Here is a 27,138-nt window from a genome sequence, read left to right on the forward strand (position 1 = left end):
TTACATTTAAAAACCGATAGTTGTCAAAATCGGTGATGCAATTTGTAATTTTTGCAGTAGCAAGCACCATATGTCCACAAGATTCCATTTAGCTTGAATAATGGAAAACGAAGCCTAGTCTCTTCTCTAAGATTTTGGCAGGGGAATTAAAAGCCTTTTTGGTTTAAAAATTGAGAAAAAAGTTAGTTTATTTTGAAAGTGGCTTTTAAAAAAGCAAAAATTATATATAGAAGAAAGGCTTTCTGTCTGACGATTTTCAGAGTACAAATCCTTAAACAAACAGCTGGAGTATGTTTTAATTGTTTTGCTTTTTCAAAACATTAGTTGAATTTTGTGCCACAAAAGTAGTTTTTGTCTTCAATAAATGGCTGAAGGGGCAGTTTTGCTACTTGTTTATAAATCAATAGGTCTTGTGTTGCAGGAGCAGTGGGAGAAAACAGAGGAGTATTCAAAAGCTCTAACATAATTTTCTTACTCCTCCATTTTGTTGTAATTTCGTCAATACTAAAAAATTTTCATTGCAAGGTATAGTGTGATAGATCGTAATGGTAGAGCGTTGAAAAAATAACACAACTTTCTTCTGTATTCAAATCAAAATTCAATCTCCTCTTTTTTCCAATCTTTCGATTTATATACTACTATCAATTATAATTGACATATCACGTGATTGCAGTTTACAATATGATTGGTCCTGTTACAATAGCCGTAGGGGGGGGGGGGGTGGGCAGGGTTTATACATGACACTTTACCTAGCTGAAATTTGCTTGTCTTTATTTGGTGGCAGTTTTACTGACCAACTACCCTGGGTACCAGACTCGTTAGTATAAAGTAAGAGAGATCTCTGTTTCCTATCTTCGCTCAAAAAGTATTTCTGTGACTTGTTCCATGTGTTTCTTTGACTAAATAATGGAAACTTTGGCACCCAGGGTATGGCATTTCAAGAAAATAAGAAGCTCGATTCAGTCTATTTTCTAAGTCCAGTGATGCTCTCTCCCGTTTTCTTTTCAAACTTGGAGCACATTAATTTCAGAAGCAGGTATATCAACACTGAACCTTAGGTGAGGCAGACATAAAGGTCCATCACTGTTAATCCGGGATTGTAGATTTCTCTAAATTTCAATTTTGTAAACGTGCAACTCCACAGAAGGTTGGATATGGTTCTGTCATTTCTTGCCTATTTCCTTAATCTTTTCCGCAGTATCAAACCATTTGCCTTGAATTTCCTGCATTGATCCCCAATGAGCTATTATTTCTCTGCAAAGTTAATTATCCTGTCATTAAGAATTTCATAGCCGATAATTTTTACCTGGTAACCGTTTCAAGGATGCTGATGAGCGGTGGTGGAGCAGGGGGCTGCAGAAAAATCGCCAAAAACAGAAGAAATTCCTAATCGTTGGGAGGTTTGGGGGAGGTTTTTAGGCTAATCAATGTTGTTTTGTTTTATAACTTTGAAGTTTTTTTCTCATTTGGCGTTTTCCGTAGTTTTCTTGGAGATAGGGGGTCTGTGGTTGCCATAGCAGCTTGTTCTTCAACAACTACAACAACTGATCGAAAATTAGGCCTATTTTAAAATGGCGCCAAGTTATAAAAATTCGAAGCAAAAAAATGCGGATACAGAAATGGAAAAAACGAAGAATAAAGTCTTAAGGAAATGCAGTCAAAAAGTTCGGTACAAGAGTTTTTTCAATACGTAGAAAGTAGAGCCAAGTTGAATATTTTGAGTCATATAATAAGGTAGGAAAAATATTTATTACCCCTCTCTTTATTCGGTTTTTTAGCCCCTTCCCAACATTTTAAACTCCCCATATTTCTTAACGCTATACCATGTCTAGAGTTTGTTGTACTTCCAACTAGTAAGTGTGTGTATTCATGTTGAAGAGAGAAAATATGGTAAATTCCAATACAAATGTCTAGTTCAATATACATATGTACATACAGGAGGGCTTAAATTCTGAAGCTAGTTTTTGTCCCAGGAATGGGGGGCTTACACTCGATTGGAAAGGACTATATTTAGAATTTTAGGGTACTTTTAGAAGAGGTAGAGGCACTAGAGGTAGAGATAATAATATGTTATGGTAGATCAAGAGTATTTCATTCTCTCTCCCTCCATAAATGGCAAGGAGTTTTTTGCCTATTCAAAACCCCCCCTCCACCTCACTGCCATCCCTGATAACAACCAATTTAGAAGGTTTGATTGGACAGATTCAAGCTCAACATTAAAAATTTAACTGGCAGCTTAGATTCATAAATTTCAATTTATTTGCTTGTTTTAAACTTTAATAAGTTAAAAGTTTAGCCTTAAGTTGCAATAATTAGGGTTCTGAATGAACTTTAAAGGCTCGCGTGCAAGGGGCATGCATAGCGGCAGCTGTCTTGAGAAATTGATTTTGTTTTGTATTTTCATGCAGTACGATATTAAGCCGGTTTATAAAATAAAGTCGCAAAGCATGCTGGTTGTGCAAGAGCATTTAATATCTAAGAATATTTCAATATTTCGTACGCTTTGAATATTTCGTACAAACTAATAAACTGAGGGGGTTTGGAATGAGTAGAGTGTTGCAAACAGTGCTGTGTATGAGATTGTAAGAAAACAAGGTGTGGTATTTATTTATTCATTTATTCGAGGGCCCTTGTTCATTTGTTGCTGAAAAGATAACCCTGTATAAAGAAATGTATTATTATATCCAGACTGGAAACATTTCACTTTTTGACAAGGTCTTGGGTGCACCAGAGGCTTGCCGGAAAATTGGTCAGAATTTCTTCAGGTTTAAGCAAAATCATTGCTATAAAGTTTGTCAGAATATGTTTGAGATGGAATGGGCTTCAAGGAGCTCCGCTAAATGATCACTTTGTCAATTTACTAACAATAATATAGCCACGTAAAGACAGTGATAGCAGCTTTTATCTTAAATTAACCCAGAAATAAAATTTGGTTGTAGAAAGGGGAAAAGCAGACTAAGCTACATGTTCCAAATTTCTGTGATGGTTATAGTCTCGGGTGCACTCCTGATATACTTTCTTACCTGGGTTTTGTTTGAAAGTTTAGCTGGTTAAGAATTGATTGCAGTTTCTAGATGTCTATTATTTTATTTATAATTGTAATTAAACAGAAGCGCTGGTAGGCCCTGCAATTAAATGCACTAAGTGGGGGTGCAGACAAATGCAAAAAAACAGCAGAGCTAGAGTATAGACACCCCCCAACCCCACCCCTATGAGTCTTGGGCAATGAATGATTATGTGGTAGGCAGCAATTCTGTTAATAGACTTGTAGGCTAAATTCTGTTTTCGTCTGTTGATAACCCAATGGCAAAATAATATATTTAATATTTGGTTAATTCAAATAGTGCTGTAGAATTTTTTTTCCTTCAAAACTTCTGCAGCGCCTGTGCCCCCCACTTTTCAGAAAAACTGTTCAAATACCTACTTGCAGCTTTCAGAGTTGACCCTTTTTGACTTCATGTGCCCCCTCCATTTTTGAATTGCTTTCTACCCCTATTCTAAAGGACATTTTAAATACAACATGAAGTATTCCTAAATTCTAGATTTTTCACGGGGATTACTGAAACTTGTTGGAGAAGACCAAGGCCCGAGTAACATGACACTGAATTGGTTTTCATTTTGGAATGTCCTCCAAAATTAAAGCAATTCGCTTTTGCAAGTCTGTACACGACTGTTACTTCTGTAAGTCTGTTGCTTCTGTGTGGCATGACGCTGGGTTGCCATGTCCAATGCAGATATGAAACAGTTTTTGCTGTTTTGGCAAAGAATCTTCTTTGAGATCACACCATAGGCGCTAAAATGAATAGCTGGGAAAGAAGAAAACAAACCCCTGAAATTCTCTTAGTTAAAATGCCCCATCAAAATGAAAGGAACGTTGAAGAAGAGGTTTTCGTGCGCTTTGTGAAACTACTCTCTGGAAGAAGTGCGCGTTTCTATGAACAAGATGCGATGTGAAAGATGGATTTAATATCACTTCAGATTGAGGGTTTACACGGGAGTAACCCCAACCGGGTGTTGTGTAACTCAGGCCCCAAATTTCATTATGGTAAAAATTTTCTAATCTTGGCTGCCGTTCTTGACGGGGAAGACAAAAATTTCATCGGAGAAAGCCGCAGGGTAGGGTTCATCTGAGAAAGCCGCAAGTCTTTTTGGGGGGAAGTCTTGAGGGAAAAAGGGAAGTCTTTGGGAGAACAATAGGGGTATATCTTAGGGGAACAGCAGGGGGAGTCTAGGGGGAATATCAAACCCATACTCTGCTTGGAATCAAATTTTGTTGGTAGGTTATTGTCTTGCCTTAGTAGGGCAGGGCCATTGCCCTGCTGGCTGTTGGTGGGGTTGTTGCCAATCTGTGCAACTGGGGTTGTTACCAATCTGTGCCCCCTCCCCCTAGCAGGATGTCTTCTTCTTTGCCAGACTAATATTTTTCATGCTTTGACTTGAACCTAACGAAGAATTGCGTTTCATTACGAGACCAGACGGCTGGCAAAATGAAATGATAATCATTTTGACATCACATTGTCTAAGTCTACCGAATTAGGAAATTGAAGAACTAACCTTGTTTCTTATTGAGTTCATTGATAGACGAGGAATGTAAATATTTAGTCTTTAACTGATAAAGTCAAAATTAAACCTTTTGTTAGTTTTATGCAAAAGGATTATACATGTATAATTTTAGCACTATCTACCAAACAATACATAATGTCTAATTAGTTAAAAAAAGCTCCATCCCCTGCTTCATGAAATGAAAAGACAAATTGTAATTGAAAATATAATAGGGCTCTTAGATAAGAAAACATGTTGGCAGGGGGTAATGTCTGAAGAGAGGTGTCCGCTTCATAAGAAGGTTACTTTTAATTTGCTTGGGTAGTAAAAAAGCATTTTTGGGCGGCAAAATTGTTTGTACAATGTCTGCCAAACGTACTTGCAACATCCAGCAACTTGCATTGCATTTCATATCTTTCATTCCTTTTCGAAAAAATAACTACTTCTGCCCTTTTCCTTTACAGAAATGTTGATAATTTAGAGAAATATCATAAAAGAAGCGCAAAAGAAAGATCTTACTAAAATCCCTGCCCGTTTCATAGTAAACCAACATTGTTCTGTAGGGGAAAGGGGGATGATTGATTCTGATCTTGGAGAATGACGTCAGTGTTCCAAGACTTTTGGCAGGCATTGTACGTTATAAAGAGTTATCCCGGCTTTGATGGCAAAGAAGAGGTTTTCTGTCGTTTAGCAGATCTAGTGAAAAATCTTTTGTAGAGCGTTGTTCTTGCTTGCACGAGAAAGTAACAATTTTCGGAAATGATTGTTTGCACGTTTTAGACAAAAACGACGGAGCATATAACAGATTGAGGGTGCCATAATGTTTCTTGTTGGGGGGGGGGGGGAGGGATAGCTAAACATGCTAAAAACCAAGAGCAGTGCGACTTTTGTTTGATTTCAAATACAATTTAGAAATTATTGGGGGAGGGGGCTAAAGCTCCTCGCTTCCGCGGTCTCTGTTTTTAGAGAGATTCTTGCAAAAATCAGTTTGTGAACGAATTTCACGCTAAACCATAATGCTACCCATCTAAGGTGGTTTCGTCTCTAAAGAAGTCTCTGCTCTAGAGAGATAAAAATTGTTAAGAAGCGTCATTGGGGTGTAGAGAAATGTCTGTTGAAGAAATAATTTGTCTGTTAGTTGAAGATGTCCGTTCAAAGAAGCTGTCAGTTAATTGAAGTTTACTTAGTGACGTATTCTCATCGAGTGCGATCCCAAGATAAATATCTCTTTACTGTTATGAATTCAGGCAATCTTTAGGTAAAATCATCAAGATTCATTCTTGTAGCCGTTGACCCATTGCCTTGCCCTCTTTTCTTGCACTGCTCTTTTTAAAAGGTCTTGCGCAACCGGCATGCTTAGCGACTATTTTTTTAAAGCCAACCAGATATCGTACTGCATGAAAATACCAAGCACAGTCTATTTTCTTTATGTAAAGAAAACAGCTACCGCAAAATGTGAAATAAAGAGTCCTTAAATAGACATCCCCATGGAAGACATCCCCCTTGATGTGAAATCCCCATATTACTAGCTAGGCAGACATCAGAGTAAATGCCAGCCTCCATGTTCAGCTGAAGACAACCACAAGTTTTCTTTCCCTAATCATTAATCCGTCTGAACGCTTCTTACCAGCGTGCGTTTTAAAACTGATATACCGATGTATCATATCTGTCTCAACAACAATAGTTTTATATGCCACCTTGTACGAGATCGCCTCGTTATTTGCTCTTCAACCGGATAATTGTAACCATGTGCGATATCTGTAACATTTCACTGTTTAATACCGTATTACCAGCAACATTATCTTGCTATTCTGCCCTCGTATCTCTTCACAGTATCATTAAGAAACTTACTAATATTTCATGGTAGGAAGCTGTCTATCGTGTTTTCAATGGCCTTGTTCAAGGCCTACTTCCAAACGTAATTTCAGCAGCGTTCAATTCTACATTGGCCAGTTTGTCTAAGTCTCCTCCTCCTATGTTCCTGTATCCAGTCTTCTTTGTAATCTACTCCCCTTTTTTCTTCGTTCCTTAGTTTTATTTTAACCTGTAGTTCTTTGCTTTTTTCTTTACTTTCTTCCCTTTCATCTTCTTTTTTCGTATCTTCTTTTTCCCTCGTTATCTTTTCCTTTTGTCTTTTAAAATTTACTTCTTGTTTCGTTCTTCCTGTTCCTGTTTTCCATCCTTTCCTTTCTTTTTTATTTTTCTTCTACTTCTTGTTTTCGTCGTTCTTCTTCATTCCATTTATATTTACTCTCCCTTTTTATCTTCTTATCATTTCTGCCTTTTCTTGTGATTCTTTTTTTCTAAGTCTTATTTTCCCACTTTTTCTGTTTTTTTCTTTTTCGTCTTCTATTCTTCTTTTTCTTCTTCTTCTTCATTTCCTTCTCTATCCTCTTTTCCTTTATCATCTTCCTCTTCTCCTTCTTCGCCCCCTTCTTCATCTCATTTTTCATCTCCTTATTCTTCCTCTGCTTCATCTCTTTCTTCATCCTCTGCTTCATCTCTTTCTTCAATTCTTTTTTTATCTACTTTTTCAATCCCTTTTTCATCACATTGTTCATCCAATTCTTCATGTCTTCCTTAATCTCCTTCTTCGCCCTCTTCTTCATTCCATTCTTCATCTCCTTCTTCATCTATTTCTTCGCCCCCTTCTTCATCTCCCTCTTCGCCCCCTTCTTTATTTCCTTCTTTCTCCTCTGCTTCATCTCTTTCTTCATTTCTTTATTTATCTGCTTCTTCATCCCCTTGTTCATGCAATTCTTTATGTCTTTCTCTATCTCCTTCTTCATCTCCTTCTTCGCCCCCTTCTTCACCTCCTTCTTCATCTCTTTCTTCGCCCCCTTCTTCATCTCTTTCTTCATCCTCTGCTTCATCTCTTTCTTCATTTCTTTTTTTATCTACTTTTTCAATCCCTTTTTCATCACATTGTTCATCCAATTCTTCATCTCCTTCTTCATCTCCTTCTTCGCCCTCCTCTTCATCCCCTTGTTCATTTCTTTCTTCATCTCCTTCTTCGTCTCCTACTTCATCTCCTGTTTCGCCCCCTTCTTCATCTCCTTCCTCTTCCTCTGCTTCATCTCTTTCTTCATCCTCTGCTTTATCTCTTTCTTCATTTCTTTTTTTATCTACTTTTTCAATCCCTTTTTCATCCCCTTGTTCATTTCTTTCTTCATCTCCTTCTTCGTCTCCTACTTCATTCCCTTGTTCATCCTCTTGTTCATCCCCTTCTTCTTCCCATTTCTTCACTCCCTTCCTTCATCTCCTTCTTCAAACTTTTCCAAATATGATCTACATACCTGGCACATATCTTAACACATTCTTCAAGATTGCAGCCTTCTCGTTGCTACTAAGAATCGATGAACATTTATTGCTTAGAAATCAGCCATATTTCTCATCTGCTTGCCGATATCAAAATGCCTCAAGATACCCACTTCTTCCTTCTCCTCTGCGGCATTTAACCATGCACCTGGGTGGTAGGTCGGTGACTCTCTATTCTTTTAGGCCATAGTCGTATTTAAGAATTCATTAAAGCAGGTGTGAACAAGAACCTATGTCCGGTACGAAGACAAAATTCGAAGTTAAATCAATGAACAATTGCTTCAATTAAACCATTTTTATCTTTAGAAGCTATCTTCAACTATTTTTTCATTAAGCACACTTTAATTAATTCCATACCCTCAGCTTCTTGAATAATTTATCAGCTTCAAAGGAAATATATCGCCAACACGCTACCCTGAGAATCCATTCATGAGTAGAAAATTCGTCTCGTTGTGGTGTCTGTGGTATCAACCAATCACAATAAACAAAAGAAAGTGACAATGGATGGAGGCAAAGCTGATTGGTCGATCTTAAAGTCACCAACAAGAGGCTGATTTTTATTTTGCCGCAAGAAAGGCCCGATTGCCCGGTACACTAATGCTGTTCTGGGTGTTCTCGGAATCTTGTGTAGAAGAATGCCTAAGAACCATTGAGCCGGAACAAGGCAACTCGACCCAGATAAATACAACACAGCAATGAATTATTTCGTTAATTTAACCACGAGATAACCTATTCTCTCGACTGCAAAATCGCCTGAGAAAACTATAACCATTTCATTTCAATTCACGACCTTGCTTTTGAAGTTATCCAAAATTTCATTGTACGACTCCTTTCCACCCCGGTAAGTAACTTCCGGAAGCCACGCCAATATCACATAAAGAGTTCATCGCTGAGGCCCTCCAACAAAATCTGAATCATTGCCAGAGGGCTGAGTCCCGAAACCCCCACCACAGCGTCCCTCTTACCACCTTGCTTATAGTTTCCATACGATTGGTCGCATTCTTTGTGCATTTATTGTAAATATAATTACGAAAACAAAAATTTAATTACGATAACAGGTAATATAATTTATAGAGGGACTGACAATAAAAATCGGTACAGTTGAAACTCTCGCACTCGGTTGATAATATTTTCTTGTTGACATTTTAAATTTTTAAATTAGTACCCAGAGTACTTATATAAAAATTGCTTTAAGTTATAGAAAATTTTTATGGTTCTAAATCAGAATCAAAATTTCAAAATTTATAGCACAGGCGTAGGAAGTATATTTTGTAGCAAGTCTTTAAACCTTATTATGCAACCCTGTGCCGCACGCGGTACAGTTAACTCAGGGCCTCCGATTAAGGGGGGCCATGGTCCCCCGTTTTTGATAAACTGTAGAGTAGTTTTAAATCTTTTGTTATGGGTGTTAAATGTTCCCTTGCCCTCTCTCCAACTTGTGTCGGGTTAGGGTCTTCCCTAACTCGGATTTCCCTTTAATACGAATCTGAGAGAAACCAAGGGCAGTTTCCATCCTGTCGAATCTTGCTGTTGGCCCAGGTCATAAGTCTTCCAAACTGGTACGTTTCTGGAGACGATTTGTGGGAATCACCATTTAGTTTTGTTTCGAGAGACAAAAATGGCTTCTCCTCCCTTGAGGAGCTTCTATAGCAAGAAGTTTAAGATTGAGCAGAGGGGAGACAGAAATAGGACAGAGGGGAACAAAGAAAATTAAAGGGAAATGAAGAGTTTAACAGAATGGGGCGGAGGGTAATAGCAACGAACCAGAGGGGAACAGAGAAGAACAGAGGGTTCAAAGGTGAATAAAAGATAGGTCACAAATGTTGGAACAGTAGAGAACAGAGAGAAGGAACAGGGGTGTAGCGTGCGGGGCGGGGGTGTGGGGGGCATACACTTCCAAACTTTCAGAGAACTCGTCGGTAGAATTAAATTTATAACAAAATATTAATGCAACAAAAGAATTTCTGTCGGTAAAATATGGTTTTGCATCTCTTACACCCCTCCGTCGAGAATGGTTACGCGACGCCACTGGGAAGGAAATAGAGAGGAAAAAATTGACCAGATGGGGATATAAAGATTCTTCCCTTGAAATGTCTAATTTTTGGTTTTGTATTTTGCAATGACAATTTTTGGTGATATATTTTTTAATATCATAATTTTACTTTGTCCCTTAAAGTTTATGTAATTATAGGCAGATCACTAGCTGTGCCCGGTTTTCAGCGACCGGGTTAGAATTTATTTTTTATTTTGGCCATTTTGGCTCTCCAACAGATGATGCAAAACCATCATTGACATCGCCCTAAAGAGGATTCCCTTTTTGCGGGAATCTTCTTGGACGAATACAAAATATTAGAGCACGTTTCGCTTTTGGTAATGTGTTTTGGGAAAATCGTTGAAAAACCGCATGTATAATGTGTTATTTTAAAGAATTTGAGGGATTGGCTCATAGATTTTGGTAGGATAACCGTTTGTGGGATATTGCCCTTTGTTCGAAGATATTGTGAACCTGTCTAGACACAAGAACCGGGTCTCGGAAAAAAGAAAACTTAAAACCCGATGGCAAGACCGTAGGGCTGATAACAGAGTTAGGCCATTCTTCTAGATTTCGGCTGTTTGTTATTGGTTGAATTACTTTCCGAGCTAATCTGGTACAATTGTAGCTGATTCAAAGTTAAAGAGATCCAATTGTCGAGTGTAGAGACAGGCATATATGGAACAAGTATTTTGTTTCGTATCAGTTTTGTCATCGCAGAATTTGAAAACGTAATTTTGACGCAAGAAGTGTTCTTGGAGGAGCTGGTTTCCATTGAAATAGACCATCTCGTAAGTGCCACTTTCAGGATCGACAACTGGGACAATTGGTTGGCGGAGTATTCCCAAAACGAAAGTTACTAATTCGTTTCAGTCTTGTCTCAACTTGCAAGGCCAAAGGAAGACATTTCATTTTTTGTAAATCCTATTCTCCGGATTTCGGATTCGAGTTGGATTTGGTTGTAAGATTGTAAGATTTGGTTGCCTGGTGGATTGTGTTTTGACACGTGGGTGGGTGCAAGTGAAGAGAATTCGACAACAATGAAATCACTTTTGCAGAAATTGTTTACAAAAAATTGACTCGGAACAAATACAAAGTTCTGTGAATTTCAACACTCGTCAAAGGTTTAAAACTTGGCAGGATTCAAATGGAGATTTGCTTATTGCAAGCAACTTCAATTTCTGTCAAAGATAGAGAAACAGAATTTTGGAATTATTAAGGATATGTTAAGTTAATTGCCAGGCAGATTATTCTTGTTATACAGAGAAGGGAATATCTTCCAAATATTTGTTTCTCGAGAGCAGTTTTCAGACGCAGAGAATCTGTTCCAGACACATTCTATTAAAGCCCGGAAATAGAGAGTTCAAGATCAGAGAGTGAAACACAATTCGTTTATGATTTCGTTGCCACGCTGAAATTTTGCGAGATCTTATCACATATGATCCGAATGATTTTAATAGAGAAACCAGGAGACAATCTGGCCGAACATTACAGTAATTCTTTCATTTAACGTCGTGGCTCATTCAACAGAATTCTCGGGGCAGCTGCAAAACAATTTCTGGAGTAAAGATCAGAAACATTTCTCGCAAGCAGTCGTGTTATTTGTTTAATTTTCAGCTTGAGGTGTAGGCTAACCCACAAAGGGTTTTATGTGACATTCCAGTCAGGGCTGATGAATTTCGGTCTCATGCCAGTGTAATTACGTCATCAAGTTGACCTCGTTTCAAAGAGGATAACACACGGAGAGTTCCCAGCCTATGCAAACAACCCTAGCTGCGCGAGCCCCATGACAAACTGTTTGTTCTTTATATTGTGTGTCTGCTCGTCCTTGGGTCATAATTATGATTGATAATTTGCCTTGTTTCCATCGTTCTCAGAGCGATGCTGATTTGTCTGCGAAACTTCTCCAGTTAATCAGCCAGGCTGGGAAGACGAGGAATGGCGGACAAGAAAATCCAGAGAAAGGTATGAGTTTTGATATTTTATGAACTTCTGCGTTGCGTTAGTTATCGTCCTGTTATTCAAAGCGACTTTTAAATTTGTTTTTGCTCTCTTCTTTTGTTCGTCCGACAGACATAATAATCGCAAATTGAGTGAAAAATCTCAATTTGAATGGGTTTCTATATGTGTAAAGCTCCTTGCTAAACTAGAATTTGCTTCGTGAACAAAAACAAAAATCGGCTTTTTTCTTTTTGGACAACTGCAATGTGTATGGTTTTCTTCTCCAAAACTGGAGGGATGTTTTTTTACAATTTTGTTACAAGAGATTCCACAATTTCTTATAAAAGTTTCCTTTTGACAGTCGTTTAGGACATTTTTCTGTATTTCTGTAATTCCCCAAAACTGTGCCCAGACGTTTTCAATTTCGCTGTGCGTTGAGAGCTGAATGTGAGCGATTTGAAAGTCAAAGAAAAAGTCAATAAATGGACGACACTCAAGTGCCAATTTTCTTATCATATCAATACCCTCCTAGATATAATGATTTAATGATTATAAATTTGTTTTTCATTTGTGACCTCGTTTACTCGAGCGCGTGTACAAGAATTTCTCCAACCCTAGTTGATACAAACGTACGTGTGAATGCATGATACGCGCCATTCAAAGGTCGGGAAGTAGTTTCTATCTGGCACATTTCTTGAAAATGCGCCTTGTTTGTCGTAATTGCGACAATCGGATAAAATTACGCGACTTGTTGATGATTTGAGTTTTACGAGGATATTTTACGAGGATATTTTACGCCAAATATGTCCAAAGTGTCGGTTTTTTCGTACTGGGAACGCACGGCGCACAATGTGTAGAAACGAGCGCTAGGCTAGGGTATGTGGGTAGACAGGAATGTTTTCCCCTTTTGTTTTGCAAGGGTTCCGAAAGGGGTGGACGCCCGCTTTCGACATCAGCATAGACGGGGGGCACTTATGTAAACACCAGTTTGTTTTAGACTTTTTACTGAACAACATGAAAACGCTAAAAGCAAACTTGATTCAGTCTTTTTTATCGTCTTTGATTGCTGTTTCATATTCTGTCAAGCTTTCTTTTGTTTAAAACAGTGCCGTCGGAACGAAATTCATATTGGGGGGCTGCCCATTGTATTCCTTTTCATTTAGTACACTGTTATAAAAAAAATATACTACAGCCTGACAATTATTGGAGGGCTTCAGCCCCCCAGCCCCCCGGTTCCGACGGGCCTGTAAAATGATAGTTTCCTGCAGCCGCCATTTTGTTTTCCATCGACTGATGACGTCATTGGCTATATGTAAACGAAATTTGATAGTCTTGGATGAATCGAAGTATCTAACTTTGGAAATAGACACAACGATAACATCCCAATACAGCTAATGCTATTTGATATGTCATTCGATACGAATGAAATCTCTTAACATGTTCCGCCTGGGAGGTCATTGCTGTTTGCGATTAAGCAGGAAAAGACACAGTGGAAGGAGAGAGGCTATATAAGGTTGCGTCAACATTGGCCTAGGGCAATAACATACAAGCGAGTTTCCATATTGTGAGGGATAGAGTTTCAGGAAATTACAAAAACATTTTCAATTATGGACTCCAATCAATGTTTCCTGTTTTCAACTTATGAATTCCAGCTGCTTTAATCGTTCTAGCCACAAATCCTTGTTTAAGCCCCCGGGGGCTATATTGTATGGAAGATTTCTTCCAAGGTCTTTCGAGCGAGAATTCTAGGCTGACTGGTATCTATAAATCTATTAACATCATAGTTGTCACTACAAGGATGTGAAAAAAGGTCTGGCTGCTGTGAAGTCTGTTTTTTTCTTGGAATGCCGGTGCTGTTCCACCACCCCTTTGAACTTTTACCCTTGCCTTTTAATTTCTGCACATCCATTCTTCCAGTTTCGTCATGACACTGTCTCGTTCCGAATACGAGTCTTTATAAATAGGCGGGAAATTTTGGAAAAGCAGCGTTATCACCCAATGCACGTGGTTTAAAAGAAAAGTAAATTTTGGCGTTTTTGTTGCTTTGTACCCTTTTAATGGGGTGCGTTTTGTTCGTTTGGGCTTGGGCGCCACTAGGTGCAAGGATGGGTGATCATAGCTGCGAGTATCGGTTTAGGTTCGCGGGCTACAGATTCAAGGGTCTGGGATTCGAGTCCTTGACCAAAATTTCACCAACATTACTGGGAGTCGCCAATTATCTATAACTTTAGGTGTAGGAATGAAGTGATGTGGTCACATCGAGAGGAAGGACCAAAACATTCCTAGATAACATAGCTTTCAGCATCCGAAAAACTACCTTCGGATGAAACAAGTACAAATACGAATACTAGAGCTATGCGACTGTGAATCGAAATTCACCTATTTTTATCAGTCGTAACTCGCAATATCTCAAAGACTGTTGTCGTAATTTTCTCATCCTGGCGTAATTTACTTACGACAAGACGTAAACTTGATCACTTGCATATTTGTATAACCTTAAAGAAAAGTGCTGCATCAGCGCTGTTTTGACTCAAATTTACCCACCTTTTACCCTGCCTATGCGGGAGACGAAAAATGTACAAGTCCCATCTTTGCGGTCATGACGCATGCGTAGTATTGCGTGATCTATATGCGCATGCTTGCTGCTAACAAAGACGGGGCTGGCTAAATCTTTCAGAGAGTTGTTCGCCTCTGTTGGCACATACAAGGAAGAAGCATTTTTGTCTGATAGACTGCTTTCATTTTCTTTCTGAGAGAAAGAAAAACTGTAAATTTAATTGAAAATGCTATGAGTAACTGAATTATATTTGGTTCTTTTAATCGGATCAGTGATGTTTCATTTTCGAAGCAATTCTTTATGTGATAACTTGATGTAACTTATCGAGTTAGTAGCGTTTCAGGGTCGTTTCATGAACGCTGCGTAGCATATACCTTTGCATTGGATTTGCGATTTGTGTGTTGAGGGGGCTGCCAAGAATACTCAGGGGGGCCAAGCGTCTCAAAGTACACGGGGGCTCTAACTATCTGTGTACAATATCCCGTGTTATTTTCAGTTGAAATGATAAAAGAAAAAGAAAAAGAGGCCCTTTCTTGCAGAATACCCTTGACCTGAACTGACGTGTTTTTTTAAGTTTTTGAACGCACGATAACTCGTAACACGTAACATTTGATAATACGGTATTTCGATGCACGCGAAAACAAATGACCTGGAACAACCAAAGCAGTCTTTGTGTCGATCCTCCTGGGAGAGCCAGATTTATTAACCATTAGAGCCCTGTGGGACCACAGTGCCTCACATGAGAAAAGGCAACCCTGTCTGGGGATTTAGTTTGAAGGAAAATACCCTTTTTTTGCCACCCCTGTTCGATTAATCTGTTACCAGGAAGCCACGTTAGGAATTCACGTTATTGACGGGGGTTACTGCAAAACAAGGTGTAATAATATTTGAGCGTTGGTTAATTTGTCCTCCAGGGCGAGCTTCTTGTACAGTTACTAAGAGCGTGTATGGTGAGAGGTGTTGGTCCTGGAATTACAGTAAATATTATTAAAAAAATTGAATTGACTTCGTATAATCAATCGGAGAAAACAACAGAAAATGAATTCTTGCTGTGTTCTTGAATTTAGTGATGGCTTTGACTGAACGTCGGTTATGACGAAATCTAGGCCCTATAAATTCGACTTGTGTAATGGTGAGCTCCCATCTCCCATCAAGCGAGGCCACCCTCCTAATAAAACCCGCTGTTCTGAACGAGGCCTGTAATAAAGTCTGTGGTTGTGTTCAGCTTTGTATATCTGGACCCCTTTACCCTGCAGCAAACAGGTTTTATCATGACAACAAACCAAAACTCAGATTTTGGGATAGTTGGACGGTCATGGTAGCCAACCTCCTGATAGAAGATAGTGCCTGATGATGAAACAGAAGGAAATTACGTAGTTGTTTTTTGAGTTCATCAAATTTGTCCATGATGAAAGCTAGGCCTAGCTTTACATCTGTTGTTTTAGCAAAGTTTTGGATGAAAATGGGCGATAAACCTTTGAGAGTTGCTGATCGCCAATTCGTAGTACATTTTTGTTTGCTTCTTACAACTTGTGAATCAGCTAAGTCTCTTTAAACTTCCTATTTCCTTATTTCGGAAAAGTTTAGTAGTATTTCTTTTTGTGGCTCGTGTGGGATGGGATAAATCCGGATATCCCAGAGTTTTTGCGATCTACATGCGTGCGTCGTAGAATTAATACGTCGGCTGTTTGGTCTACGCCACAAAGGACAACCTCTGTTTTGTGACGTTAACGCTCATAACAATCTGTTTTGCTTTTATATAACTCGGTAATATCTCGAGTTTTCTTCAGCTGCTTTGTTTCTCGGTCAGCAAAAAGCAAAATATTCTTCCCTCTTGCAGCTTGCCTCAACCACGTAGCTGTAGATGTCGGCTAGGATGGGGAAACTCGAGCAAGAACCATACCCAAGGGGGGGGGAAGGCTTTGAACAAAGAAAACAGATATATAACAAACAAATATATCTGGACTAAATCAAGCTAACCGAATTATGATTATGCCAAATTTTAAAAATATCATTCGAAAAAACTGTAGCCAGAAGGGGCAAGTTCTTGTCATTTCACTTGGGGGCCCCCTGCAGCTACGTGGCTGGCTTGCCCACCACTGTACTTATTTTTATCCTACTTGCAGCTCACCCCTCCCCCCTTCTCTCCCCCCATCTCTCCGATTGCACCTTGCTATCATCCCTCTCTGCGAAAACACTAAGCTACTTAGAGCTATTATCTTATTTTCCAATAACAATGAAACTTGGAAAAATTATTAACACTGATTGGTTAAAAGTAAGCCAATCAGAAACAACCTTTTTCCTATAGGATAATTGCAGTCCAAATATGGGTTAGGCATTCCATAATTCATTAACAAACATTACATTCACAGAAAGCCTAACAGTGCGATTTTCAAAATCGTCTACGGTTGTTATTCATAATTAATATTTAAAAACATCCAGATATTTTGCATGAAAAACCTATCATTTTGGTCGTTTTAAATAATAAAGAGAGCTAAAACGGTTTTATATTCTTCTAGCCGCCCTCCCCAAGCCCATTCCACCGCACGGCTTCTACTTCTATTTATGGCGAGATACTTGAAGTTTCCTGACATCTCTAATGAAACACCTTGAAATTCTTTCAGACCTTAAATATTTCTTTATCATCCTTGCTTTCATGGTTTCTTCCGCGTGTGTATTTACTTCCCTTTTCCGCAATCATGATTGAAAACCATAACACGCAAATTAGACAACGCAGCTATTTTGGCGATAGCAATTGAGTACCTCTTCTCTGGCTTGGATGTTGGTGCACGAGAAATACCACGCTTTAGATCTGAAAGCGAAATTTCTGGATCATTTTTGCGGTATGAGGATTTTCTGTTCTCTATTAATGAATTTAACGGGTATATTCTATAACGATAGGCCAAGATCACACGGTGTTGGACGAGCTATCGTGACACCCCCTCATATTTTGGTAAGTTTGTGCGTAAATTCTTAATTTGGTGGGGTAAAATGGTAACTCAGCCCCATTCATGCTCATTCCAGGCAAGTAAGGAAGCAGATTTTTTTGAGTAAAAGGGATGCCCATTCTTAAAATCCTTCGAAGCGTGAAATAGAAAGAGTTTCATTTAGTTGATGTTATTTTTATGTTTTATGTAACTTTCCCACGGTCAAATAAATTTCTGTAACTTTCCCGGATCATTTTCAACCGGTTAGAATACCATCTTTGAAGATTTACATACAATTTGATTGCTGTTTTTATAGCTCAACACGATGTATTTTAGGAACCGGAGTAGGTTCAGGTTTTAGACTAACTCATGACACTATTTAAAGGAGATCTAAAGTTCAGATGGTCATCGATAATCCGATCAATCCGTGTAACCGGACCAGGACGCTATTGTCGCAATTTACTTATCCGGATTTATTAGCTGACGATCATGGTCAAAACAGATTCAAATCGTTTTTCGAGACTTGAGTACTCAGGGGGATGTAGAGCCAAGATATTGAATCAGGACGTAAAACCTCTCGATTTTTCAAGCGAAACTTCTAGAACTTTCCCATATTGAATCAAACAAAACAATTTTGTAAGAAAACCTTTTTTTTGCCGAGCCTCGTTAATCTTAATTTTTCAATTTTGAGCCCAAGATTATTCTTAAATTATTCTTAAGTTGCACTAGGTGTAACCAATTCGCTTTATAGTTTTAGTAGCTCCCACATATAGCGTTAAAGGCAATCTGTCACGACGTTGATTGATTATAAGAACAAAGGGATTTTTTATTGTTTCCAGCCCCCCTTTATTTTACCGCATTATAAAATTATGGCGGAGCGCTGGAATTGTGTTAAGGCTATTGTTCCAGCCATTGTTCTCGTTAACCAATCTACAGCGAGACAGATTGCCTTTAAAGTCTCATTTGTTTTGCTGTCCAAAGAAACTCAAATAAACAAAAACTTTAGTTCCAGGAAAAGCTCGAGCCTAGCATTATTTTAAATAATTCTGAAATTTCAATGATGTTGAGCCTCAATATTTTTATTAACTTTGTTCTTATACAAAGTGCGTAGCTGCTGCAATAGAATGGGGCCTTTTTGAAACATCTTGAATTTTTATCTCATCCAGGAAACATAAATTAATCTATTTTTATTAGTAAATCGTTTCAACAATTACCAAAGTATGAATTTTAAGAGACTGACACTTAAAAGTCTATATTCTATTTTCTAGGTAATTGAAACATTTTTTATAGCAATAAGTTATTTATAAGAATAACAAGACTCTATCTTGGTAAAATCTAAGAAGAAGTTAAAATTCATAGCCAGGCTAGAAATTCATCGACATTTTGGCTTTTTCTCTACACTTATTTTTAAAAAAATTATTAATTTTTTGCCTAGCCTCAATATCCTTAAATTTATTTTGTGGTTAGGGTTATTCTCAAATTATTCTTCTCCAACACAAGGTGTATTTTCGCTTTAAGAAATAATTAATAAAGATAATAATTGATAAAAAATTCAAATCTATTTTGAGATGTTGCTTTATCATTAAAAATAAAATAAAAAAATCAATAAAAGAACAAAACACTAAATGTTGTATTAAATTAAATGATCAAGTTCCTGAGTAACATTGAAGAGTTTGCGTGTGTTTCTAAACACGCGTAGATAAATGACGTGAAAGTGACAGTTGTGCCTTGTGAGAAAACTAAGATAAATAAATATTCAAGTCTTAACTTGTTCTAATATTTCAGCTATATGCGGCCTTCATATTCTTATAGACTATATTCTGTTTAAGTATGTGAGTACCCACTCTGCCAGAATATTTCTTTTCCTACTCAGTCGCGTATCCAGCAAATAGCCTTGAGGAGGGGGGCAGTGAATTTAGTCTCCCAGCCAGCCCGGAAGGCGCAGGTCGTCATGGGTGGAGGTTGGGGTTTATTTTTCGTTAAGAAGTTCAGGGGACCTCCCCTATATAATTTTGAAAAAGCTGCTCTCACGATGCATTTTAGGGAGCTAGAATTCATATTTTGGGGGAGGCTAAAGATCATATTTGAGGGGAAGAGCGACTCCCCTCCGCCCCCTTGGATACTCTACTGTTTCTGCTGTGTTTGCGTGATGAAGTTTTCTTTTTAACGTCGTGAGAATCTTTGTTCAATTTTTTTCTGAGACAAAAGATCTCAAAGGAGCTTTTATTTTCTTCAAACCTCAAGTTTGTTTTCTTAAATTGAAAGACGAATGCAGAGGAAGTTTTAAATATTTGATTTCCCCTCTTATTTGTGGCTGTATCGGCCATTTGTTTCATTTAATTGTAAACAACGCGAAGATAAATTGTGTTGCCAAAACACCAGCTTCTACTTTTTATCTATTTCTCTAAGAATATAGGGGCACAATTTGCCTCAATGATAAAACAGCGTAAAATTAGAAGGAAAAAAATATATTTTTGATATCTTATCAGCTTATAAAGGTGCTACTGAAAATTTGTGCAAATCTTTTATGTGCAAGTCCTAGACATTATTAATAGTACAATCTTTTTATAAGAACAAGCATCTATCATGGCCCACGATTATTTCTTTGTTGTTAAACTTTGCAAATCAAGTAGTTTTAAAGCTGCAGTAAAGGGGAGAGAAGCCTTGGCCCCCTACTTTTGCTAGCCATAGCCCCCCCCCCCCATCTTCAAATTCGTTGAGTGGGCCCGGTCTATAGTACGCTCTTTTTATAAGAATCGGTAAATTGAAGTTCCGGGTAGCTGTTTATAATTATTTCGAAAACCAGTGGCTGGTTTGTTCTTAATTTGTTCTTGAAATATCAAGATGTAAGCATAAGCAAGGCAATTGCTAGCTATTGCGCTCTAGGGAGGTGAGGTGTTTAGGTCTCATTCACAAACAAATTAATGAAACCTATTTGCCAGCAAGTTTGAAAATTCACCGAAAAACACCAACAGATTGCAAAAAACTCCTCTTTTTGAGATGAAAATTTTTTCAAAATTACATTTTACAGTAGCTCTGTCTCAGCTTTTTCTTGATTTTTCATATCTTTTGGCCAACTTTGAGGTTAGGAGATTGTTTTAGAAATCAGTCATCAGCATGAGGTAGGCAGGAAACTTAGAATTTTGACCTCTAACAAACTATTGCAAATAATTTGATATTGACGAAAAGTGTTCAAGCCATCCTCTTTTGCCGACAGGTTTGAGGATTCGCAGATGAAGTAACCAAAAACAGCAAAGCAACTTTTTGTTTTTGAGACAAATTTATTTCATAAGAGAGTATGAAATTATCATTCTGACCCTGCCCCCCATTACCCTCCCCATCCTCCTCCTCCTCCCCATTCCCCTCCTCCTCCCCCTCCTCATTCCCCTCCTCGTCCCCATTCCCCTCCTCGTCCCCATTTCCCTCTCCCTCCTTCTCCCCTTTCCCATTCCCCTCCTCCTCCCCATTCCCCTCCTCTTTCCCATTCCCCTAACCATTCCCCTCCCCCTCCCCATTCCCCTCCTTCCCCCCACCGATAGTGATTACTATACACGATGTGATTGGTCCTGTTAGAGTAGTTACTGCTTTGCTTGTCTGTAATTGCTTCAAACTAGAGCTTCAACTAATGTGAAACATCCTGAAATGAACAAAATCCAGTGATGTACGTAAATCAATTTGTCAGTTTGACATTTCAAAGACGATTCCTCCATCTGTTTGGACTCTTTTTTGACACGCCTAACTACAGTTGATAATCGAATGTTCTATTTCGATGTTCAGCCCAAAAAAGGTAAAATTGTTTGGAATTACATTCACTTATCTCACCGCGTGCCTATCAGGGGTCTGCTTATGTTGTCTTGCACGATTTCAATGACGTCATTTCTGCTTGGTGGGTTTGAAATGAAATTTTTTGAATTGTTTTGAATAAATGCTTTTTATGAAAATAGGTTAGAGTGGTTTCGATTTGAGTACGATAAAACGAAGGTGAATTTTTGTGTTTTGACATTAATTTGGTCTTGGTTGCTCTCTGCTTTGACTGCGTTGTGAATGAAGAAGTGGAGACAATCAAAGGTTGTTTCTGATTTCAAAGGTTATTTACTTGTAGAGTTGTGAGGAAATTTTTTATGAATATTAGCTAAAACCACAGGCAGTTACGAAGGCCAAGTAATAGTACTCGCAGGTTTCTGTCTACTGCCATATTTTTAATTGAGTTCATAACTTTCATATTTAAAATTTTGTCACATTCACCAGGGTTGTAGTGGTGTGATATCGAGCGTAGGGGGCTCTCTGCGAGTTTTTTAACGGATAGAACTAATAAAGACAGGAATGTGTTACTTTTTACCTTAAACTACTAAGCTGAGCTTCTGCCCCAGCCCCCTCCCCCACTGCTCTTCCCCTATATGTATGTGTACTCTTTTTATGTGGAAAATTCTATAGTTGTTGGTTAAGGGCCTTGCAGTGGATTCATCGTCCCGACAATGGCTTCGTCAGCCCCGCACTGGTTTCATCTGCCACGCAGCCACACAGTGGTTAGCCTGCGTGCAGATGTTTCTATCTGTTGTGAAGGAGAGTTTGCAATGGATAGTAAAATCTGCATGCAGTCTTCACAGTGGTTTCATCCGCCAAGCAATAGAGTTCTAAAGTGTGACGTCATCAAAAACCTATTTTTAGAATCTTTGAATTTTAACCACATAGCGTAAAAAATCACAATGAAATACTTTCAAATACGCAAAATTGGCCAAATATGTCAAAAATCGGTTGAGATATGGCTAATGAAAGATTTGAAGTTTGCTAAAGAATCACTGTTATTTTGGCTCTGTTCATAAAGTTATGAACAGAGACCAAAATACAGAGATTTGATGGGACAAGAGCCAATACACATGTGGCTATATCTCTGCCATTTCGTAATACACTTGACTGATTTTGCACATTTAGAGGTATTTAATGATGCTCTTTCAGGTTATGGGATCCAAACTAAAAAATTCTAAAAATAGATTTTTGTGACGTCATCACTTTAGAACTCTATGGCTTCGTCAGCTACGCAGTGGTTTCATCCGCCACGCAGAAGTTTAAGTAGCGGTGCAGCGGCTTAGGCAGTTTCGCAGCGGTTTTGTAAGCGACGCAGCGGCTAGATCTGCTCATGGGAAAATGAAATGACCTCAGTTTTAAATGGGAATAAAGGCGGCATATGTTGATGTATTTAAGGAAATAAATGAGATTTTCACGGCCGATAGCCTGATAACACCGTGGAAATTAAAGCGATACCAGATGTAAATTACACTTGTTACGATTTCTTATCATCTTATTTACCCAAAAATATATATTTATAATAAAATATTCTTTTGTGTTGCACTAGTGATATATTTCCTCTGAATATTAACGTTTGATGGTTTGTCTGAAATCTTGTCTGAACTAGTCTTTGCGTGTGCTGGACAGACCAGAGTTGTTTTTTGCGAAAACATTCAAAGGCAAAGGCTTCTGTTTGTATGCGAAACCATTGTAAAGCAGTTGTCATGTCTTCGCTTGATTTTGAGAGGTTTCTCTGCTTCACTCACAATAGAGGTAAATGACTTTTTAATTTTTTGAAACCATTGTAACGCATTGTAATGTCTTCGCTTGATTTTCAGAGTTTTCTCTGCTTCAATCATAACAGAGGAAAATGATTTTGAAATTTTGTGAAGCCATTGTAACAGGATGTAATATCTTCGCTTGATATTGAAAGGTTTCTCTGCTTCAATCATAACAGAGGGAAGTAATTTTGAAATTTTGTGAAGCCATTGTAACGCATTGTAATGTCTTCGCTTGATTTTGAAAGGTTTCTCTGCTTCAATTATAACCGAGGGAAATAATTTTGAAATTATGTGAAGCACTGTAACGCGTTGTAATGTCTTCGCTTGATTTTGAAAGGTTTCTCTGCTTCAATGATTACAGAGGGAAATAATTTTGAAATTTTGTGAAGCACTGTAACGCATTGTAATGTCATCGCTTGATTTTGAGAGGTTTTTTCTGCTTCAATCATAACAGAGGGAAATAATTTGTTATAATTTCTTTATATTTTTATTTATGAAGAATTGAATTTGTTGGTTTAATTCTGCTTGAATCGATTTTTAGAATTTTTACATCGCAAGTAATGAATTACTTTATTTGTTTCTTTTCAATTTTCATTCAATATGTGAAAAGTTTATTTTTCAAATTTCAAATTTACGGGGATGAATAAGAATCAGATTGTTTTGTTTTTTGCCTAACGTTCTCGTAAACCAAAATTTGGAACACATAATTTCGAGTTTCTCAGAGATTTATCAAACGATCGTGCGATGAAGTTATTCGCCTTTATGGTTAAGTTTAATGAAGTTAAAGTTGGACGAAGTTAAGTTTAATTTTAAGTTCATATTTTTAGCAATATGATATGAAAGAAAACCATAGATTTTGCATTCAATTAACGTGCAAATTTTTTATATTAAACTTTCAAATTACACGAAAAAATCGGCTTTTGAGACTTAATTCAACAACGACATAAAATTGGAGTTTTGAGTCGAATAAGATGGAAAGAAAACTTTTTCAAGATTTTAAATTTCAAAGACTTGAGAATGGAAATTTTCAATATTTGTAAAATCAATTTGAGATTTTCCAATTAAATTGACAGACAAATGTATGATGTTGATTTTTACTAAGTAGATAATTTTGTTACGGATTTTTACTAAGGATATAAGTTCTGAATAATTCTTAATGATATAAAACTTGCAATTTTCGAAGACAAATCTTCCTGCCGAAGCACACTTCTAACTCGCTTTGTCGTTATCTGCTCTGGGCAATGGTTTCAGTCTTTTGTTATCTTTGTGTAAAATTTCTTATCGAGTCTGAAATACGTTTCGCAAAAAGTCTAGGTTGCGTGGATACGAACAGTCAGAGTTTGTTGATCAGAATTAGTCCCTCCTTCTTTGATTACTTCTTCAGGTACCTAGTTCTTCCTGTTCCCTAAACTGACTTCAATTTTCATATACTTTCTATTTTGATGCCGAGCAATGTGCTCGAACCGGTACGTATTTCCCTCTGTGGTGAGGGACAAATTGTTATCCACTACACCACAGGGGTGAAAATCCCTGCCAAAAGTTTTGAAACATAAACACCAGTTTTCAAAGGCAAATTCAGACAGCCCCACTCCACTTTGAACTATGTTGGTTTGCTACAAAAAGGCATTAAAACTCAGGAAGTACGTTTGATCCTGTGCATTTTATGATATTTTTTGTTTTTGTACAAATTATTAAGATTGCTCTTAATAAAAATGGCTGGATGTTATAATTATTAGGGGAAAAATGGAAAATAGCAATCCAACGCCCGTTTCTCTGTGTTCCAAGTAGTTTTTGCAGGCTGTTAAATGATCAAATAGGACGTCTCCAATAAGGTTAGCAAGCAAGGTGAATGGCTAAAAGTTGCGAGGAGCAAAGGTTAAAACAGACTGAAGCAGAAACAGTAGATGAATATTTCCTTTGCCTTTACAGACATGCTTGTCGTGGCTTTAACTGAGAAAGAAACTCCTTTTGGCATCTTTACAAGCTCTTTGATAGCACCTTGCTCTAGGCCAATTGAAAGTTTGCCCTTCCTAAATCTGCTCTATTCTAAGCCGGGTTCTTTACTACTTAAAGAAGTGTTCGTATGATAGAAGTTCCAATGAGCATGGTAAAAAGGACCAATAGTTTGAATAGAGAAAGCATATAAAGGAAGGTTGTCAGATATTTTTAACGCTATAATATTTTTATCAAACAGTAACTGGCGCCGCATTGAAATGAATTTACATTTCACACATAATTTGGCTCCAATTGTCGTCAATGGGTTCATTCCGCTTTGTATGTTGATGATCTCCTGTCTGGTATCGTTAGCATATGGCGTCCATTCGCCAAACCTTGTACCAGATTGTTCTGTTCTGTTTAAGAATTATATCTTAGTTTTTGAGCTCTGTTAACATCATCTTTCATTTCTCCTCCTATACCTGGCCTATTCTTGAAGAATTCTTCCTGCTGATTTACCTCTTGTCCTTCAATGAAGGGACACCACAAGCATTTTTTTTATAAGAAACAGGTTATAAGAAACAGTAGGCTCAATTTTTCGAAAGTTAAGAAACAACCCTACCAAAATTGAAAAAAGCTAAGAAACTTTTTTAATTCGCAGTTTTAATTTTCCGAGTGGACATTCAAGAAAGTTTTGACATTTAACGTCACTGTATATTGCAACACAACACTTGACATGCAATTTGCATTGATTCTCAGTAAATTTCCCACTCAAGAAGTTTCCATTTAAAGTTTGTTTTGACTTCAACTTGACATTGATGAAGTTCAATGAGCTTAACTGTTTACAGATCACTACAGAGTTAGAAATTCCAGGAAAACAAAATTCCTTGATCACTTTGTAAGTTAATCTCTGAATGCGAGTAAACTATTAACTTTATCTTGGAAGCACGTTTAGAAAATTTATTACCTATGAAATTTAAGAATTATGTAAGAAACTTTTGACAGCAAAATGGCCAGAAAATCTAAGAAACTGCCTACCAGCACCGGACCTTAGTTTCTTATAAAAAAATCCGTTTACCAATGTCTTCCTTGTTTGTCTTTCCAGCCGGCCACTCAGTGTTCAAAAAGTTTCTCCCCTGCGTGTATAATCGAGAAGACATTTTAGCTTTTCGCTATTTTGATATGCCGGGAAAATATGCTCGATATACGATCCGATCAATTGCGATGGCTATTTAAATTTCTATTGGTTGAACTGAACAATAGACCATTAATGCGTTTCCAATCAGCAACGTACTCAGTGTTTCTCGATAAAATACGCGCTGCCATTACTCAAAACTGTTTACTAGCGGAACATATTGTCTTGCTTGAATTATTGCTAAATTGGCAATTAGTTATATCAGAACTTTGTTTGAAGGACAGTTTCCTAAAAAACAAGAATATTCCAAGTCACATGCAGCGGTAAACTGTATATCTACATTGTGAAAAGAAATTAAAATTGGAGGGGTCTCTTCGTAGCGCCTCTTCATAGCGGATTGGATCGTGTGACCGGAAGATATCTCACATCAGAACGTAATGAACTGTGCAAGCACAGTGACCTCGATGCGGAGAGGAGGCGAAGTAGAATTTTCATTTCTAGACAGTAGACCGTTCGATATATTTGGAGACGAAAAGATAAAGTAATGGATTTGACCTTGGGAATTTGTTCATTAAAAATTCGAGTTTATTCAAGACAGACATTAGCCTTTTCAATTAATATTAAAATGATCTCTTCAGACAGAAAATTTGGATCAAGTATTTACTAATCCGTGTCGAAATCCAAACTTTCCAGCCCATTTTCGATCAAGGTTTTCAATTTGATTTTATCAACATTAGATCCTTGCCTTCGACTGACCTACAACGTACCCCCGGTGTACCTCCCTAAACCCATTACTTATTGCTGTTTCACAGGGGTGGTAGGTTTAATAAAGATTTTTAATTCCATGCTATACAGATTTTTGAGTTATTATTGATTAATAATTTAAATCGTTTAAGTGAAAAGTTTCTTAATTTCAAAAATCTTCTAAGATTTTGGCAATATATCGATTGACTTCTTCTCGTGTCCGTTATGAGAAATTTTTCGGAAAAATTCTATTTTTTTTAAAGAATGTTTTCGGCTAAGAAGTATATCTTAGTGAAGGATGATTTTTAGAGTTTGAGATTATGAGCGATTGTCAATACACCCATTTTTATCAGGAATCAACAAAGGATGTTGGATAGGGGGTCCGTCTTATCAGAACAAAGGCTTTTTCACAGGGGGATAGCAGGTTAGATGGGGGGGTA

At 37.6% G+C, this 27,138-nt stretch overlaps 2 protein-coding genes across 7 annotated transcripts in view; one reads left to right on the plus strand and one right to left on the minus strand.

Annotated features, from left to right (window-relative positions):
* Nucleotides 1-27,138, plus strand: part of LOC135690402 (cytoplasmic polyadenylation element-binding protein 1-B) — a 56,319-nt gene that overhangs the window by 4,391 nt on the left and 24,790 nt on the right. For 3 of the 6 annotated variants that reach the window (XM_065207952.2, XM_065207955.2, XM_065207954.2), the window contains exon 2: nt 11,770-11,857. In XM_065207952.2, the coding sequence (XP_065064024.1) occupies nt 11,770-11,857 (88 nt within the window). Of the gene's footprint in view, nt 1-1,590; nt 1,735-11,769; nt 11,858-16,978; nt 17,234-22,264; nt 22,877-27,138 lie in introns of those variants that run through there. The other 3 variants (XM_065207960.2, XM_065207957.2, XM_065207956.2) reach the window with 3 other exon arrangements.
* On the minus strand, nt 7,127-9,373 carry LOC148960634 (uncharacterized). The gene is made up of 2 exons (XM_089114739.1): nt 9,324-9,373; nt 7,127-7,795 (listed from the first exon to the last, which is right to left on the minus strand). The coding sequence occupies exons 1-2, from the start codon at nt 9,371-9,373 to the stop codon at nt 7,264-7,266; spliced, it is 582 nt and encodes a 193-aa protein (XP_088970865.1). The 3' UTR covers nt 7,127-7,263.

This window comes from Rhopilema esculentum, chromosome 1 (genome assembly GCF_057945365.1).
Source record: "Rhopilema esculentum isolate cy_ngs chromosome 1, ASM5794536v1, whole genome shotgun sequence".
Classification (NCBI taxonomy): domain Eukaryota; kingdom Metazoa; phylum Cnidaria; class Scyphozoa; order Rhizostomeae; family Rhizostomatidae; genus Rhopilema; species Rhopilema esculentum.

Excerpts from the sequence above, each read along its gene's own strand:
- LOC148960634 (XM_089114739.1), bottom strand. The coding sequence starts at position 9,373 with ATGGAAACTGCCCTTGGTTTCTCTCAGATTCGTATTAAAGGGAAATCC. Across the intron at positions 7,796-9,323 it reads CGTATTAAAGGGAAATCCGA|GAAGGGAGTGAAGAAATGGG; the intron begins GTTAGGGAAGAC and ends AAGGAGATGAAG.